The 17,793-nt window shown below is 40.2% G+C and overlaps 1 protein-coding gene and 1 pseudogene across 1 annotated transcript; one reads left to right on the forward strand and one right to left on the reverse strand.

Annotated features, from left to right (window-relative positions):
- Positions 1–221: 221 nt before the first annotated feature.
- LOC127770237 (uncharacterized) lies at positions 222–1,162 on the reverse strand. The gene has a single exon (XM_052295903.1). The coding sequence runs from the start codon at positions 1,128–1,130 to the stop codon at positions 222–224; it is 909 nt and encodes a 302-aa protein (XP_052151863.1). The 5' UTR covers positions 1,131–1,162.
- A 3,781-nt stretch (positions 1,163–4,943) lies between these two features.
- On the forward strand, positions 4,944–17,273 carry LOC127770238 (uncharacterized; annotated as a pseudogene).
- The last annotated feature ends 520 nt before the right edge of the window (positions 17,274–17,793 follow it).

The following is a 17,793-nucleotide window of genomic DNA, read 5'->3' on the forward strand; positions in this document are numbered from 1 at the left end:
GTCGACGGCATTGGCGCTGGCCCAGAGGAAGTTGTGCTGGCCAACTGTGCCGGACCACCTCCTGTGTGTAGCCACCCTGAAAACACGGCGGATGGAGAGAACCTCGCCATAGAGCCAATACCATTTCAGCTTGTACAAGAAGACGACCGTCCAGGTGGACAAGACTGCCCTCACCATGGATATCATTTCCAGGAGCAAGGCCCCGGCCAACAAGACGTATGTCACGGCGAGATCTTTCCTGCTGTGCCCGTTTTGCTGCTGAGCAGGAAGAGGAGCGCGGCGGTCACCGTGGCGGCAAGCGCGATGACACGGATGCAGCACCCGATCCATGTGTGGATCACGGTGGCCTTGGTGTAGAGGATGTCATACATGAGGAACAACTCCATCTCCATCAGCTTATCAAGACGGCCATACATTTGGAAGGACAGGAGGACATGCCTGAGGTAGCCACGCCTCCCACCACGCGAGCCGATGAACAGCCCTCGGCAAATGTCCAGCAGGCCATGGGCTCCAATCAGAACGTTCTCCTCGTCCATGGAGGTCCTTCCTTCTAAAACATGCCGGAGAAGATCGTCGCCTTCGCGTTCGCGAGCGCTGGCATAATCCTCCTGCTGGTCCAAACACCTGGCTATATTGTCGAAGGTGGCTTCCCGGAGGGCCCATATCCTCTCGCCGTACTTCAGAATGCCCACCACAAAGATGAGCTCGGCGGCCGCCATGACCAGGGTCTCCTTGCCGGGCATGTACTTGTAGAGAACATACGAAGCACCCATCACCTGCACGACGAGAGTCTGCAGGTGGCGCAGCCACAGCCGATTGTCCTCGAAGGAGTAGGCGGTGATGTTGTCCTGACCGCCGAGATGTAGGATGAGAAACGGTGCCCAGAACGCCATGAGCGGCTGCTCCTCCCTCGACCTGCTGCTGATGGCCATGTGGCCTAGGGTGAAGAGCGCGGTGGAGTCGGCTAGCTGGTACGCCACCCATAGGACCAGCTTTGGCATGATGGCGATGCTGTGCCGACGGATCCAAGCAAGCGAGAGAAGGGTGACTTGCAGCGTGAAGCTGAAAAGGACCAGAGCTTGCACCGCCCATTCATTCCCAAGGCCCATCAACACACTAACAATTCCCATTTCGTTTCTCCCGCTGAAAATGTACAAGTGTGCATACGGTAAGGGTGTAGCTATATTCATAGCGTCATATTTTTCATCAAAAATAGTCGGTTTTACTAAATTACATATGTAATTTTAGTATATTTACAATGTAATTTTAAATCCTAAAATTACATATGGATGTATGTAATTATACTATAAGTACGATGTAATTAGTATGAGCAATTTATCCATAATTGATATAGTTTAATCTCGAAGTTAAAAGAGAATACTAGCACGAATCTTAAAGATAATCGACTGCAACATGTAAATCTCAATGCAGCAGTGGATGATCTGAGATCTATCTATCTATTATATATTTATATACTTAAAGTCCATTAAACTTCCTACAACCGCTCTTAAGCTGACATGTGGCATCCTATAAACACTCCTTAGTCGCCATGTGGCACTCTGATAAATTAAAGAAATTATTTAAAAAACCAAAACATCTAGCCGTTGGTTTTCATTAAATTTGGTGGACCCATTATTTATAAACATTAGATTTAAAAAAGAATCATCTCCTCATATCCGGGCCCACCTAGGCCTGATGGCATATACGTTCATATACGTACGTACGTACGCTGTTCCTCCCTTCTGAATTCTTTCACCTCTTTTTCACCTATTTATTCTCCTATTTTCACGTTTTTAGAAAAACAAAAATTTTATGTTAAACAATTAAGCAAATATAATATCTAAATCATGAAACTCATATCCACTTTAATTCAACTTAGAGCAGAAACATTAGTTAGGGCTAAATTTTCTGACTTTTGCGTGCCATTTAAGGATTATAGAATTATAAAAAATATAATTTATGTTTTATCATCGTATATAACTTGATAAAAAATAAATTAGATCTAATAAAAATAAAATGAACATAACTTTGAATAATATTCAAAAATAATTAGCCCCCCATTCTATCATAATAAAAAGTTAAAAAACATTATTAGATTATTAGATTTGTAGTGTGCTCCTTTTAAAAGAAATATTTATAGTGTTCATATGTTTAATATCAACTATGTATATACTGTAGGTACATACGAGTAAAAAAATAGATTTTAATTAATCATTAAAGCTTTTATTTTATTTTTAGTTATTAATAAAGTAATAACAGCTAAACAACTATAACCGATAAAAAAATATTGTAATTATAAGCATACGTTTAGCACTTTTATTCATATAACCGATGATTCTTAACCAAGCATCACGTCTTAAAAATTACAAAAATAATTCAACTTAACTCGATGGATTCATTATTTTCATCAGATCTATTTTTTTTAAAAAAGTCTTAAGCCGACACATGTTATGCCTTAAAAACTATAGAAACAACAAAAGAAATTCTGAGAGAAATGGACCAACTTATAATATGTTTTCACTTAAATTATTTAGAATAATAAACTCCCTCCACCTCCTCCTCCCTCTCACATGCAGATATATCACTGCCTTCCCATTGCTTACTTTTTAGCTGCTAAAATGTTGAAACAGCTATAATTTTTTAAAAGCTACATGTCCGATTTATATCTAACTCTTCTCTCTTTCAATTAAACTAACAATGTATAAGATACATTATACATATGCCAGTCCACCTGTGCATTTTGCACACCATCTAAATATCTTAAAGAATTGACAATAAATATTATGTCATAATGAATCATTCTACAAACATGCATAGCTAAATTAAATCAATAGAATCAAATAAAAATTACATATTCAAATTACCAAAATAAAAATAAATAATTCAACAACATGACATGTTTTGAAACATGTATTGTTAAATTAAACGCACACTACATAAGCAATAGTAACTAGCTGAAATAAAAATAGTCTGAGCCACTACATAAAAAATCGAGTGCCTTTAATTAGAGAAAATATTTTGATTACTTCATGATTTTTTTTCTAAATATGCTCAAATAATCTAAACAAGACAAATGATCTATTATAAGTTTCGGTTAATATTATACCTTTATAAGTTTCTCAAATACAGTCTAACATGATTGCCCGCGCGCGCAAATGCACGGGCTACCTTCCTATAAAATGAACAAAATTGTGGCGACACAAATATAGCAATTCCGTTATTTTTTTATGACACAAAACTATTATGGTTTGTGTTGTTGATAAATCTAGAGTGAGTATCTAGTGCGCATCGATCATATGCACACCACATACACACATAACATCAATCTATTAGAGCTGTGTGTTTGTTAATCCTTAATTAATCATACCGCTAATGACTAATCAGCCACTTTGAGTCATACGGCAGTCTCGAACGCAGCCTTCCAGGCGCGGTAGTACATGCAAGTTCGACATGTTTTGTCTGATGAGCTAACACAGTTGAACTTAGAGCACGTGAGGCAAAGGACAGTTGAACTTAGCTACTTTTTTTGTGTGTGTTCATAGTTCTATCTGAATTAACTGCTATATTACCTACTTTTGATAACCTACCTCGTTATTAGAAATCGCTACTTTTGATAACCACCTTGTTATTCGTATTCGCTACTTTTGATAACCTACCTTGTTCAATGTACATAGTATTACTTACATGTAATAGAAAGGTACTATTGCATTTGCTATATAGCTATCTGGACATGTAGTTGTGAAAAACAAAGCATTGGAGATGGGCGAGTATCACACTCCACAATTTTAACCCAAAAGATCAATGTTTCAGATTATGAATTAATATTAAACAAATTATTGTTTTGCCACATCAGAGAACGATTATACAAATAGCTAAAAACTACCTTTAATTTTGACATCAAGTGTTATAGCCATATTTTCAATGTCTTATACTTGTAACTCATGAAACCTATATAGGGTTACACAGTAAGGTGACAACTTTCGTATTGAGCAAGTCAATAATAAATAGTATGTTTAAAATATGGATCGAGTGATTAATAATATGATAACCTATATACTACACTTATATCGTACACTGTTACCAATTGTATGTATATTTTGTCAAAGGGAAAGGAATTTATAAAACTAAACTATACTCATAACATTGAATAGATTTAATAATTATTAGTTCTCCATAGTCTTCACTTTGGACACAAGCATAAATGACGAAGGTTTATTTTAGCACTAGGCTTGCTCATACCACTTTACCCACAGTTACTTTGAATTATTTTGGCCTTAACACTACATTTGGAATAATAGTTTTTAAAATATACTTTTAGCATAGATAAAATTACCATAAACTATCAACAGGGGATTGAGAGAGACTTGCCTGAGCTGATCAATGACCAATTAAATTAAATTCGGCTGCAATCAATCAATCATCCGTGTAGCATATTCCATACGCTATATTATGTTCTGAAATTACTAAATGTTAGGAAAGTTTATCTAAACAACGATTTGATATATATTGTACATGCTTTGATAATACTGAGAAATTTTATTAACCTGGGAAAACTGTACTACCAGATTATTTAAGAGCTTGATTTAAGCTAGACTTTATTCTCAGCATGCGCAGACCACTAATGTGAACCAAAACTACGGTACTCTTCCCTCTCCTTAACTCTTCTCTCTTCAGCTTGTCCCCAACTCCCACTGGAGCCGGCTCCCATTGAAGTGGGAGTTTAGAGCTAGAAGTTGGAGTTTAGATTCCAGCCAAATGGGGCCTTAATTAGCTCCTCTTCACCTACCTCTGCTAATGGCTACTCCAAACTCTACTCTGCAGCATGGCTGCCGCCGGCGACCACGGATGCCGACGCCAACTGCTCTCGTACTACTCCCTGTGTAGCCCCAACTTCAACCTAGCTGCCGGCCGGGTGGTGGACTGGTAGTCCTATGGCTGGGTGGATGGAGAAGGTAATCATGGTGACATAGGCCATGGCCGTACCTGATGCTCGGTGACGAGCTTGTTATGGTGTTGTAGGTGCTCCTACTCCCTAGTGATACTCTCAAGTATTGGGTTGTTAGATTTAACCCAAAACCTATGCTTCAATCTAGTGTTATTCTTTTCTCGGATCGGAGTCCTGCAAAGTGGTTTGACACTTTGGCTACATTTCTTTCATTAGTGAGATAGACCTAACCAAATGGAAATAATTTCTTCTAAGTGCTATTACGGTTTATGTGAGAATCACCTTCTTGACAGATGAAGGTTTACTCCAAGTTTCCTTGCGATTGTTGCATGGATTGTCTTCTACTGCATCAAGGCTTCTTCAATACGAACTCCAGTCATCCTCTCGATCTTCGGTACCTTGCTAGATAGTGGTGCACTACATAATCTTGTCGCTTTTGTTAGCTGTTGGAGTGTTGGTTCTGGAGTCTAAGGGTGAAAGTTGCAAACTAGGAGAAGAACCCTTGCTCTGCTGGTAGGGCAGGGTGGCGTAAGTTCTTTTCCCCCTGCCGCTTGACTGCCTTATATCTTTAGTTTTCCAGAGCTCCACTCCCCAGCAAGCAAAACGGGTCGATCCATTAGCGCATTTTTAATTGAGTATTAGCTCAAATAAATTTAAAAAATAAATTAATATTATTTTTAAAACAACTTTCCTATATCTTTCTTTTTTAAAAAAAAGTCGCACCGTTCAACAGTTTGAGAAACATATACATGAAAAAGAGATAGTGAATGTTAGAAACCTCGGCGCCAAACACTGCCCAAGTCTCTGCCTTATCTATTGAGAGCTCTAGTATACTTGCACACTAGCTACTAAAAATGTATTTCTGCAGTTACGCCTCTTTTACTTATATATGCGCACTTCTCTTACACACATACAGGACGAATCTATGTCGGAGGAGATAGAGTGCGACAGTAACTCCTGCTTTGCTTTGCTAGATCGAGGAGGTAGGAAGTAGTTGCTGTACGTGATTAGTTGCAGCTTCAAATCCACCCCATGGATGCAGTGTGGCATGCAGGTTCTAGTTGTGATCAGCGGTGAGATTCATCAATATTCTCTGTTCCCTATAGTGGACTTGATGGTGGTTAATTGCTTGTATCCCTGTAGCAGTAAGTGGAGAGAAGCAAAGAGCTCCACTGGAGGAAGAAGATGACCTTTTATTTTTATTTATTCTTCTAGTGGGTCCCAAATGTAGTCCTACTCCTACATGCTTCTGCCATTTTTATATACTCCTAGGTTTTTTTTACTGATTAGACTGCTAACTCAATGCCAAATGGCCAAAACCATGCTGATTTTGAGTGAGGCTAAAGTAAACGGTATTAGGAATTCATTGGCGTATTTTATTCGGTTTTAAAGTTATGGGGCGCTTTTTCAGACAAACATGATAGTTAAGAAGGCTAATATGGACTTCACTCATAACATTGCGAGTACTAGTTGATATTTTGCGTTTTGCTGCGGGATATATGGATGAATGCGTGTTATACATTTTAGAAATGGTGGATATATATGTTTAGATAATGTAAAAATGATATGAAGTTAATGATTTGATATTGCTTGCATATTGAGTTCAAAAATACAACGAAAATTGTAAATGATGCCGTGTGTATGATATTTAAAATACTCTAGATAATAATTGCTAGTGGGTGATGATGTGACATATTTGCATGTGATTTACTCTGTATAATAATTACTAGTGGGTGATGATATTGCACACTTGCATGTCAAGTTTTAGAAATTAATGGGTATAGTAAGATACGATGAGAGGAATTAGGCAAAGTTCAACAGCCCACAAGGAATTAGACAAATGCAAAACTTTAATCTCTATGCTGTTTTTTAGTTAATAGCTGCTGTATTTTAATTTTAAGAAAAGCCACAGCTTTGTTTTTCCTCACAATAAAAAAAAGTTACGCAGGCTTGAATTGGAATCAAATACTACTCCATCCGTCACATTTAAATATCTAAAATAATGCAGGAGTATGTTGCCCCCTCCCTATCTTTTTCATTTTATAAATATATAAAGTGTAAAAGTTGAGAATAGCTAGCAAAAGATGCAAAGCCTCCAAAGCAATCTATAAAAGTAATGCAACAAACAGGATAAGCATATGCTCCAAAGAAAAAGCGGAAAGGGAAAGTAGAGAAGCCGTGTGCTTTCAGTATACATATATTCAGTCTCTATATACTCTCTACAAGAGATTCATATGCTCTCTATATGCTCTCTACAAGAGATCCATATCAGCATTTTTTCCTATTTAGAAGGTATTAAATGAAGAGAGAGAGCAAAGCTATCTACTAACTTAGAGATAGTCTATAGAGAAAAACGAGGCAATGCATGAGAGAGCTATAGATACCAATGTAAACATACTATTAAGGTGGTTTACTATTAATCGAGTCTATTGCTGAGATATACATGTTTTATAGAGTGCACCTTACTTTACTATTGCGGGTGCTCTAACACACCCATCTATCAGGCATCCCCAGCACAAATCAAGGGCGTATTCAGATGCTTATTATGTCGTCTTAATTAATTATTAGGTAGCCGGCCTGCACCTTGGATGCTCATCGGACAGCACGATGGAAATGAATCAGGTAATTGATTCTTTTGACTTACTGTTATACATCAATACTGTAGCATACAAGTTCTACTGAACATGAAGCAGCTCAGTCAATTCATTTCTTCCTCTCGAAATGCAAGCTACCACCGGCGAGAGCCTACGCGAAGGTCGACGACGACATCCCCGTGATGGTGAGCATCACGGTGCCATCCGGAATATCTTCAGTGCAACGCAAGCCCGTGGATCTCGTCGTCGTCCTCCATGTGCGCAGTGACTGGAAGGTACCCAAGAACTGCATGAAGCTGCTCGTAGAGGCTGTGAGCATAGTCGCCGAGACGCTTGGGGACGATGACCGCCTAGCGATTCTCCCCGTTCAACCGTCGTTAGCGCTGGTGTCTGCCGCCGAGAGCAGGGAAGCGGCCTCCGCTCTTTCTACGATGGTGATCAAAAGTGACACCTTTGAAGAAAAAATAGATGGAGTAAACACGTTAGCGGCATCACTGCTCTCGGCTGAATCGGTACATATACTTACCATACTTCATTCAGATTATGAAATAAGATTCTTTGTTCACAACAAGTTTTAACTGAATTTGAACCATTATATGCCTTTTTGGATTAATATTTGATGCTAGGTACGTGCCGCAACAAATTGGAGCTGAATTGGGGTATTTACAAATTACTTAGGGTGACTTGGTGCCCAAGCACAATGATTTAAATCGAGTACTAGTTTGTACTTAATTCTTTTACTAACTAGTACAAACGAAGTTGGAACTAAATTGAAACATATAACCTTGGTGCCATATTTATGTAAATATATACTACCTCCACCCCGAAATAGTTATCTCGTTAGAATTCAAAATTTGTCTCAAAATAGTTGTCTCTTTACAGTCGTCAATCAATCACCACCCATTCAAAATTAATTTTCCACATTCTACCACCAACAGCAACCCACTCTTAAGTCCCAACAGTACACACCAGTCAATAAGCGGTACTATATTTTCTTCATGTGTTAAGTATTAATCTAAACTATACAATGACAACTACTCCTATATTGGGACATAGAGTAATTAGCAAAACTATAAGAGAAGAGCTAGTGAAACTTGTTTTCTTGTTAAAAAATTAATAATACTTAGCTATATATACCAAGAGGATGAAAATCCAAAATATATGTTCAAATTCGAGCAGAATTTGGGTCTTTCAAATCCTGGTGCCTGTGCACCGTGAACCCCCAATTCGTATGCCATGTATTAGTTACCTTTTTAGCTCTTGACTCTCCAGTGGAATCTAATTTCTTGGACTCATATCTTGTATAACTATTGGAGCATTTTTACAGTCTTCGAGGAGGTACCACTTTTTCTATTATAAATTTGGTACCTCTTACTACATAGGTACTGTGAGGTACTAAATTTTATACTAATTTTTTGGTACCTTCTCATAATTATTGTGTTTGTATGTACATGCGGAGGTAGATCTTGTTTGGCCATGGGCAAGATGATAAGGAGAATCGTACTGGACACATCATTGTTATCTCCAACACAAGCGATGTTGGCGTGGCCCCCGTCGAATCCCTTCTCCAACCCTGGAGGTTTCCCTCGGTCCACGCCTTCAGCTTTCGTAACTTTCACAACGCGAGGACCATGCACAACATCGTTGCTAGTAGCTGCGACTGCACCTATGCCATCTTGGATGACGAGCATGGCAACACAACTGATGCCTTCCGCACCACCATCAGGAGGATCACCTCCTCTATGCCGATAGAGATGAAGCTCGTGTGCGAGGAGAAAAATGTGGTTCTGTCCTCCATTCAAGCCCCTCTGGTTAGCTACTTCATCTCCTCTGACAAGAAGGCCATCACCATTTGGGCCAATGCTCACCCAGACCCAGCTGCTAATAGTGTGGCAACCACCAACTACATCGTCAACATTCGCAATAAGGGCCAAGCCACACTCTTTCTTGATCAGGTGCCCAATCTGTTGAAAGTTGAAAATGTCAAGAACAACAACCAGCTGCAATCATCATTGGCTGAAAACGTTGTTGTGGCCATCCACGAGGATGCGATGGCAGAGATGGTGCGGCTCGAGGCTATCAAAGTTGCGGATCGTATCTCTGCAAATGATAATCAGGATTGGGAGCAGCGCCATGCGGCCGCAAACGAGCTGCGTGGATGGTGGACGATGACCAGGAGCAACAAGTTGTATGCCAAAGTGGACTGGAAGGCCATCGCCATTTCCAGGCTTGCTGCGGAGATACAAGAGATGGAGATACGGCTGTACAACGACTACTTGTGGAAGGAGTACATGCTGTCGTGGCTGTCACACCAACGGTGGCAGTTGCCTCTGCCACCGCTATTCATTGACAGGCAAGCAACCAACGATGTTCCAGTGCAGCTGGAAATAAATGCAAAGCGGCTGGGTGGCACAAATTTGGCAGATCAGAACAGGCAAAAACATGGTGTCGCGGTGCTGGCACGTGTCAAGGTGCCAGAAACCGGGTTGGCCAAGCAGAAGACCCCATTTGTCGACTTGGTCGTCGTACTCGACGTAGGCTGTCAAGCCATAGAGATGGAGGGGAAAGCTCGGGAAAGGCTGTAGATTCTTAGCGAGGCCACGGGTGTCATCTTGGATAACCTTAAACACAAGGACCGTCTTGCAATCATACCCGTCCAATCCTCTCTAACCAAGAATGGAGCATCATCCCTCTTGGAAATGTCAGATCAAGGGAGGGAACAAACCTTTACCAAGATACAGTCCTTCATAAACCTTGTGGCCAAGAAATCGACTAAACATGCCATGCAGGTATGGAATTATTACATATATATAACATATGACCTATTATAAATATATAATAGGGCTCTGGTAGTAGAATTTAACCTGGACATTTTATCTTTTCGAATCGAATAAATCATATATGTTTGTGTCATCACCTCAACTGCTGATACTAGAATATTTTTATACTTAGTTATAAATCAACTGTTCATATCATCACTTGTAGTGATAATACTGGTAATACAGTAATAGATATCACCATGATGGTGTTCATATATATCTATATATGAGTATGATGTTTTTTCCATTTTCACCACCGATATACGATTTTATTTTCTAAAATAAAGAGTTCTTATATTTTACAGTACATAATGTGTTTACTATCAAATCTATTGGAAATATAGTAATGATTCGGCATATTTTAATCCAGAAAAATAGGATGCTAAACATGACATGTGAATAAACGGATGATCCAGTGATGCTAAACATGAACATGTTAATAACAAGAAAACCATGTTTAACACTAAAGTAATAAAAGTGACATACCCGATGAACACTCCAGTACTGGGTGAGGCAGTATTAGTGTAGTTGCCTCCGTTGTCATTGTCGTTGTCACCTTTCCAGGTACTGGTGGACATGTTGATGTAGAGGAAAAAGCCGATGCAGTGCGGAGAGCAGTCGCGCGAGAATGCGCTCCCAAATTGTCTGCCTACCCATGCAGGGACTCAACCGAACGGAGTTCCAGAGGCCTACTCGTTCCGAACACTCATGTGTGCAAGTGCTCAAAACACTGTTGGAGAAAGGGGCATCACTCCCGGTTGGTAATCCCCTCTATAATCCCGGTTTTGCAACCACGACCATGAATCCAGGACTAAAGATACCCATCTTTAGTCCCGGTTAAAATAACCGGGATTAAAGATTGATCTTTATTCCCGGTTGGTGTTACCAACCGGAAATAATGATGGAAATCTTTATTCCCGGTTAGAGTTACCAACCGGAACAAAAGCGGTAGCGCTAGGCTCTCTAATCCTTATTCTTCTCTTTTTCTTTTTCATTGTTCTTTGCATATTGATTTCACACCAAAATTACATGGATCAACATCACAAAATCGAACATTGACAGCACAAATTCACACATACATCACAAATCCACCACAAATTCACACATACATCACAAATCCACACATCCACCACAAAATCCACACATACATCACAAGCCCACCACCGCTTGTAGTCGCCCCTCCCACCAGATCCGGCGGAGGGGAGGGCACCGCTGCCGCCCCCCGCCTCCCACCCGCCTCCCGCCGCCTGACGCCCAGCGCCGCCACCCCCTTCGGCCGCCACCCCCCGCTGCCGCACGCCGCTTCCCCCTTCACGCGCTGCCACCGCTCGCTGCCCGCTGCCGCCGTCTCCTGCCCGCCACCGCCACCGCCACCGTAGCCCGCCACCGCCGCCGTCAGATCGAGAGGCCGGAGGGAGTAGATCGAGGGAGGAGAGATGGGAAGGGAGGAGGAGGGGTCGAGAGGGCAGTGGATCGGAGGAGTTAGCTAGAGGAGGAGTGGATGAGTTAGAGACTTAGAGCTGTGAGAGAGAACGAGGCGCGATAATAGATAAGGACGAGCGATCTGATCAAGGCATGCGCGTGCGGCTTCGGTATCTAGTCCCTGTTGGTATCAAAAAATCGGGGTTGTTTATACCAACCGGGACTAAAAATAATTGGGGTCTGCCATTGACCCGACAACTTGTTGAGCCGGGACTAAAAATGATCTTTAGTCCTGGTTGGTATCAAAAAATTTTAACTGGGACTAAAAATAATCGGGACTATTGTGGAAATCGACTGACCTGGCGAAGATCACTTCTCCAGTAGTGAAACCAGATAATGTAGAGGAAGCACAGGAACAGAGAAGCAGAGAGTGTCTCTAGAGAAACGATGGAGAAAGATAATGAATTGTGTTCTCTATCTAACCTGGAGGTGGAAGATAACACGTGCACGAGAGAGAGAAGTTTCGGGATAGATTAATCCCAATTGACCGCTCTGCCTGTTACTAAAGTAACGTCGCCCGTCGATTACACCTTTGTTAATCCCATTGGCTACTTCTTTGTTCATCAAAACAAAACGTAACTTTAGGGAGGCAGGCAACCCCGTCGTCCCTGCACGCCACGCCATGCCTCGGCCCTGCTAGCTCGGCTCGGTGCGTGTGCGTGTGGCAGTCCCACACCATCTTAACTACTCAACAAGTGCTCTCCAATAGTAGCCTATATATTTCAGTTGAGGTTTCTTCTCGTTGATTTCCAATGTGATATTAATTTTTTAACATTAATTGTGGACCCATAAAATTTGCTAAGATTAAATTGGCCTAGCCCATTTAACTCTAACAAAATTTAACTATTTTAGAGGTAGATGAGAAAAATAGCACTCCTCTCTCAACCCTAATTGTATAAGTTGGTTGAGTGGACACATTGCGGTTCTGCCACAGTATATATCCGCACTTTGAGATCAATACAAATGTCACGTGAGCTACAACAGCCATCACTATTTATCGTTATATGACTTCATTTCTTTTTTTCCAGCCACCTAAACAAGCACAACATAATACTAAAAAATTGCAACTCTAGTACATAGTCCATGTTTGCCATTTTTTTTCTTCGTTGAACTTCAATGCGTACTATATATCTTTAGTACAATTTCCATTTTTATAGTATATACAAATCAGAATACATATTTTAAAATTGTAAAGCTAGAAACATTGATTTTGTTTCACCCCCCATGAAATGAATAGACATGCATGTGAGTTACTGCAAGTTATAAATGTGATTGTATGTATCTATATGTGTGTGTAACATTCCCCTTGTGTACTGCAGACCTGAAGGGAGAAGCTCAAGAACACCGTGAAGCTCGCAAGGAATTGCATCCATATCAGCTCCGTCAACTCGTCCCTTCCCACTCCGACATTCCCTGCAAGCCAACACGCAAACTCCACAACTGCACGATCAGCGCCAGCTGCTGCAGATGGCATCACCTGCAAGCTGTCGAAAGTATTGCTGACTAATGCCATTCAGGTATGCTAGCTCTATGTGCTGTAACCTTAAAGATACAATGTTTCTTTGACTTAATTTCTTCAAAATAAATACATTTTACTACCAAAAAAAGTAGCCAAAATCTGTCTGGCCCTTCTAATTAAATATTATTATCCTTACTAATCTAAAATCTCTAATGAACCACTATGTAAATCATCAATAAAGACTCTAGTAAGTAGTACATTAATCTAACAACTAAAAAATTGCTACAGCTTCAATTGTTCATGACAAAAAGAGAGAAATGCATTTTGACGCAAGTGGGCTTTAAATAAATTTTTAGTAAGAAAGAATGGGTTGTTGGTCTATGTCTCTTTGAGGGTGCATTAGGTGGTGCATTGATGTGTGTATATGTGGTATCGCATGAATAGTGGTATGTTTGCTTATGGGACTATCATGTATAAATCCAACAAAACTATAAGTTATTTGTGTCCAACTTGAGCATGCTTGTAGCAGTTGCTTCGTAATGGGGTCCATATTAGGTCCTTATGTATGGGTATTGGTACACGTAGTTACAAAGATGCATCATTTATATTTTTACAAGAAGATGAAACCAATATCAGACAAGTAGCAGCAGCAGCTAGCTCCTGGCTAACACCACAAGCAATAGCTTGAGAGCTAGAATTGAATTGTAAACTTCACCTTCACCTGATTGCAGCCCGTTGAAAAATCTATAAGTGACTACACGAAAATCTTCAGCATGCAATCTTTCTAAGGAAGGCTGGGGTATTTTGTATCATTTTTTGCTTTCAACAAATATGCCATACATGTATTAACTACCGGAGAGAGATTTAAACATCACTGTGCACCATAATTTGCTTTACACAACCAATCTGGTAGCTAGAGATCATTTTTATTTGCTTTACACAACCAATGTCTTAGTTCAATTGCCAGTTGCTTTGAAGAACATACATGACACCATCTTATTCGACAAGGTAAAAAAAGGTGAAATATGTTGCAATAGTATCGTATAACAATCATAGGTAATGAAACGTAGCATTTAGTAGGTCTATATAAGGAACAACAGTACTCAATCGAAGATGAAACCGAAAAGAGGTTAGGATGATATGGGCCAAAATAATATCCTGATTCTTTACACATTGAAGTAGATCGTGCCGTATAAAGAACAGGCCTATCATACTAGTTAGTATAGAAATCGAAAAACACCTTAACAACTCTGTGCGTAAGTTTATGACAATCAAAATATTATGACAATACCATGTGGTGCTAGGATGCAGATACATATTATCATTTAAAAAATCATTAACCTTTTTTCTGTCAATATGAAAAAAAAAACAATTAGTTTGTATATGTAATGACGCGTGGGTGTAGATGCTAGATAATCGGCCACAAGAAGAGAAGGATCGTATGGGAGTCATCATTGTCATTTCTGACAACCATGACAATTCCATCTGCATGGAAGCACTAAGTACCAACTACAATATCCACACCTTCGGCTTCAATGGAATGCACAATGTCAGGGCCATGTACAACATAGCAAGCAGATCCAATGGCATGTATGACTTGCTTTACGATGACCGCAACTTGATCACAGAGGCCTTCATATCCTGCATGAACAAAATTACCTCCATCATTGTCCTTGGTACAGAGGTAGACATGATATGCAGCAGCTCAAGATCTCCTGGTGTAGCATTGTCTACCATTGAGTGTGGCCAATTTGAGTCATTTATGATCGACAATGCCAGGAAGTCTACCATCATGGTCGGTGCCCTTCATGCCACTTCAGTGAAGAACTTCCTGTTCTACATGGATAATGTCCGTGAGGACGACCATGACAATATCTTCAAGTTGTTCACAGTTCATGTCAGGTGTCTTCCAACACCAAACACGGTGGATGAGAAACTCAACAATCAAGTAGAGGTTATCTGGAATGGAATTGATGGAGAAAACAATGACGATGTAGTGGCTAGCATTGCCCGTGTCGCTGCCGTCAAAATCATCACTAGAATCACTGACCCCAACTATGATCAGAAACTTGTGGGACGCCTCTCCAGGGAGATGGAGACGATGCAGGACATCATTTTGAGAGTGATGGAGAAGATAAATGGCAACCTGCAGTATGTGGAGAGGGCTGATCCCAGTTACAACGAAAAACTGGAACAACGCCTCCCATGGGAGATGCTCCTGAAAGTTTATGAGTACAAACAAGCAGCCGAGAAAGTTCTTAGAGAAAGGAAGGAGTTAGCGAAGACGGCGCAGAGGCGGGTCTTTCAACATTCAAAGGTACTCGAAAATGTAGTTAGCTTAATTGTCTTGTTGATTACTTGGTGAATCTAATATGCAGTAGTTCATGGGTTCCAATCGTACCACTTCTCTTCATGCTATATTGTCCTCCTCTTTTCCATTTTTATCTTAATATGGTTTGCTAACATATAGTATTCCCTAAAAAGATGCATCCAATAGATCTTATGTCAACATGGAAAAGTTCATTATTATTTTTTTCCACACGCTTTAACCACAGATGGCTATGATATCTCGTGTTGCAAAGGTCTGATATTAATTGTATTACATTATGTAAAACAAACATTTTACTCATATTGTTTTAATAAATGGTTTGCATATTTTAAATCAACAAAACTAATATTTTTTTTAAAAAAAAAACTTTATTGTGTACATAGATCTCAAATGCCCACCTTGAACATCCTGGATACACCACTTTGATGGAGGAGAGCCTCACCAAAGAGTTGGAGGAGATGGAAGCCAATCTGCTGAGGGAGATATTTGATCCCAATTACTATATAAAGCTGGTGGATCGTCTTGTGAGGGTATTATCTCCTGAAGGTTCCGGTGGCAGTACTCGAGATGCCGGCATGAGGCACAAGCTCACATTGGTGATAGAGAACATGGAGGCCAACCTTTCTGGGCTGATAAACGGTCCCACTAACAATAAACAACTGGTGGAACAACTTGTAAGTAACATGTGCAAGAGTTGTTCCAACCATGCTCGAGCTCACGGCCAGGTCCGTTTGGCAATGGAGATGGAGAAGATGAACATTCGCCTCGGGAAGGAAATGGTGACGATGATATGTAGGCAGATCATTGTTCCCGTGTACTATAAAAACCTTATGGCACGCAGTGCTATGCTGACGTGCCTCACTGATTCTGAAAGCCAAAGAGCAAATGGCAATGCTCTCTACGCATTGACGATTGAGAAAATGGAGATCACTCTCGTGATGGAGATGGACAAGGTGGAGGCCAATCCAGAGCGTATGGATAAAATTGTTAGTACTTACAATGAAAAAATGGTGGTACTTCTCGTGAGGGAAATGTTCCTCGAAGTTTCCAAATATGCACAAGTTGCTGGTGAGGCTCGCCTGTCGAGGGAGATGGAGGATATGGAAGATAGTCTGGTATACAAGGCGACAACAGATACTGATTACCCTGATTACTACAAAAAACTTGTATCTAACAAGCTATCATACATGCTTTCCTTGCTATCATTTCAAGGGTCTTGTGAGCAACTGCCACGTTAGCAGATGTTGATTACACTACTAATGTCTGAAGGTGACTAAAAATGGATTTTACATGTGGTTGGTCACGCTGCCTGTAACTGAAGACCTACGGAAATGAACCATTTCCACAAGCGGGTGACCAGCCACCTGACGAGAAGTTTTTCATGGACGGACATCCTAAGCGCAGACACATATGGAAATGTTTTCTACAGGCGGTGTAGCAAGGCCAGCTGCCTGTGAAAATGATTCTTTCTTTCTCTCTATGTACGTTGTATATACTGGAGAGCAAGTCATCAATGACGTATTTGCAATTTTGACTGATTCAATTTGAGTTTCCTAATTGTCGACTATGTAACATGATATGCTAGAGCACACTAGTAGATATACTAAACATTTTGATATAGTTTCTCAGCTACCATGTATTATCATATATTACTGGCCACTTTTTACTGATCAACTTCTCCCTTTGTTTCTTCTTTTTCCTGCCGTTTATATAGTAGTACCTGCAGGCATTGTTCAAACAATTGGATTGAGTTTGTATTAAGGGGCATACTTTTTTAGGTTTGCTCATTTGACCTCACTTTTTAAAATTGAAGATAAATGCTAACCCTATTTTGTGTTGGCAAGATAACGGTTTTAACTGATTGGCGACTTGTCTTTTTTACCCTTGCTCATTTGACCCTATTATATGAAGCATTTTTTGTTTGGACCTTCCTAACATATTTGTAAAGAATTTGACAGCCTTGATAGATTTGAGATAATTTTGACAGATCTGATTTCAATTTAATAAATTTAGGTTCAGTATGATAAATTTGACTTTAATTTTTAAAAAAATTGACGCAACTATAATTCATATACAAAATTTTAACATCGTTTCTTCCATTTTGTCCATCCCAAATTAAAGCAAGAGCACAGCAGTAGTCAAAGAGATGAGGTGAGGTGCTGGGG

The sequence above is a fragment of the Oryza glaberrima genome, chromosome 4 (assembly GCF_000147395.1).
Source record: "Oryza glaberrima chromosome 4, OglaRS2, whole genome shotgun sequence".
NCBI classification, from domain to species: Eukaryota; Viridiplantae; Streptophyta; class Magnoliopsida; order Poales; family Poaceae; genus Oryza; species Oryza glaberrima.

Excerpts from the sequence above, each read along its gene's own strand:
- LOC127770237 (XM_052295903.1), bottom strand. The coding sequence starts at position 1,130 with ATGGGAATTGTTAGTGTGTTGATGGGCCTTGGGAATGAATGGGCGGTG.